Source organism: Capsicum annuum, chromosome 6 (genome assembly GCF_002878395.1).
Source record: "Capsicum annuum cultivar UCD-10X-F1 chromosome 6, UCD10Xv1.1, whole genome shotgun sequence".
Lineage (NCBI taxonomy): Eukaryota > Viridiplantae > Streptophyta > Magnoliopsida > Solanales > Solanaceae > Capsicum > Capsicum annuum.
Genome location: NC_061116.1, coordinates 62,200,322 through 62,201,396, shown reverse-complemented (window position 1 = coordinate 62,201,396; position 1,075 = coordinate 62,200,322). Strand labels below are relative to the sequence as shown.

At 35.2% G+C, this 1,075-nt stretch overlaps 1 protein-coding gene across 1 annotated transcript; it reads left to right on the top strand.

Annotated features, from left to right (window-relative positions):
• The first annotated feature begins 271 nt into the window (after window positions 1-271).
• LOC107875055 (short transmembrane mitochondrial protein 1) lies at window positions 272-743 on the top strand. The gene has a single exon (XM_016721703.2). It carries the CDS (start codon window positions 410-412, stop codon window positions 581-583), a length of 174 nt encoding a protein of 57 aa, XP_016577189.1. The 5' UTR covers window positions 272-409; the 3' UTR covers window positions 584-743.
• Window positions 744-1,075: the final 332 nt, after the last annotated feature.

Below are 1,075 nucleotides of genomic sequence, written 5' to 3'. Positions count from 1 at the left end.
GCTCACTTTTCTTTTTAATCCGTTTAAAAAGGAATAATCTCTTTCCCTTTTTGACAATATTTTAATTATAACTTTCCACATGGCATGTTTAGGACCACAAGATTAAAAGACATTTTTGTACTTTTGATACAATTTTAATTTAAGGCCATAAAATTTAAAAGTTTCTTTATTTTCTTAAATTTTGTATCAAATTAATTATTTTTTTTTAAACGGAGCGAACAAATAGTAGTATTTATATATATTTTTTCTCCCCTTTACTTTTCGCGGGGACGGATACTAGTTTATAAATACCCATAAAAAAAATTGTGCAAGTCCAAGCAACTCCCAACTGAGTCGGCGGTTTGTAGTAGAGTTCCTCAGTTGATCTGCAGCGTTCCTACTTGCCAGATCGGAAGAAGGGAAGAGCGTGATGGGGATTATAAGGAGCAGTTTCTCACTGATAGCAGGAACTATTTGTGGTATATACATAGCTCAGAACTACAACGTCCCCAACATTCACAAGCTTATACAAAATGCTTTGTTCAAAGCCAAAGATGTAGAAGAGAAATATCGCAAGCCCCCCAAGCCTGGCGATCGCCTTTAGATTCAGGTTAAAATTCCCAAATCCCCAAATCCTTCTTCTTTTCAAATGTAAATTCAAATAAATCCAACTGTTTAACCCAAATAATCATAAATTTTGTGACATAGAGTGGAATCTTCGAGTAATTTTGAGCTGATAATGATGATTTTTACTCGCCCTTTTATTTGGTTTTTAGACATTTCACATCGAACTGTGCGAATGACTTTTCTACACACACCAGTTGAAAACCTATACTCAATATTCATCTAAAATCGCTCAATTTGTGTAGTTACTTTTAGATAGTTGCAGTACGGTACAATACCATACATATGAAACAATACGTAACTACCATCTGAACCGAGTGTTGGGGGTCAAGGTTTACCAGGATTTAGACCAATTCCCCTTTCATGTTCGTCGAGCGGAGCCAGCTTGGCCTACAGATTCATCTGAAACCGCTTCAGCGGAAAGTTACACTATTTATACGTGATTAAAATTATTTATATGTATATGTAGTAG

Coding starts and splice junctions, on each gene's coding strand:
- LOC107875055 (XM_016721703.2), top strand. CDS start 410: ATGGGGATTATAAGGAGCAGTTTCTCACTGATAGCAGGAACTATTTGT.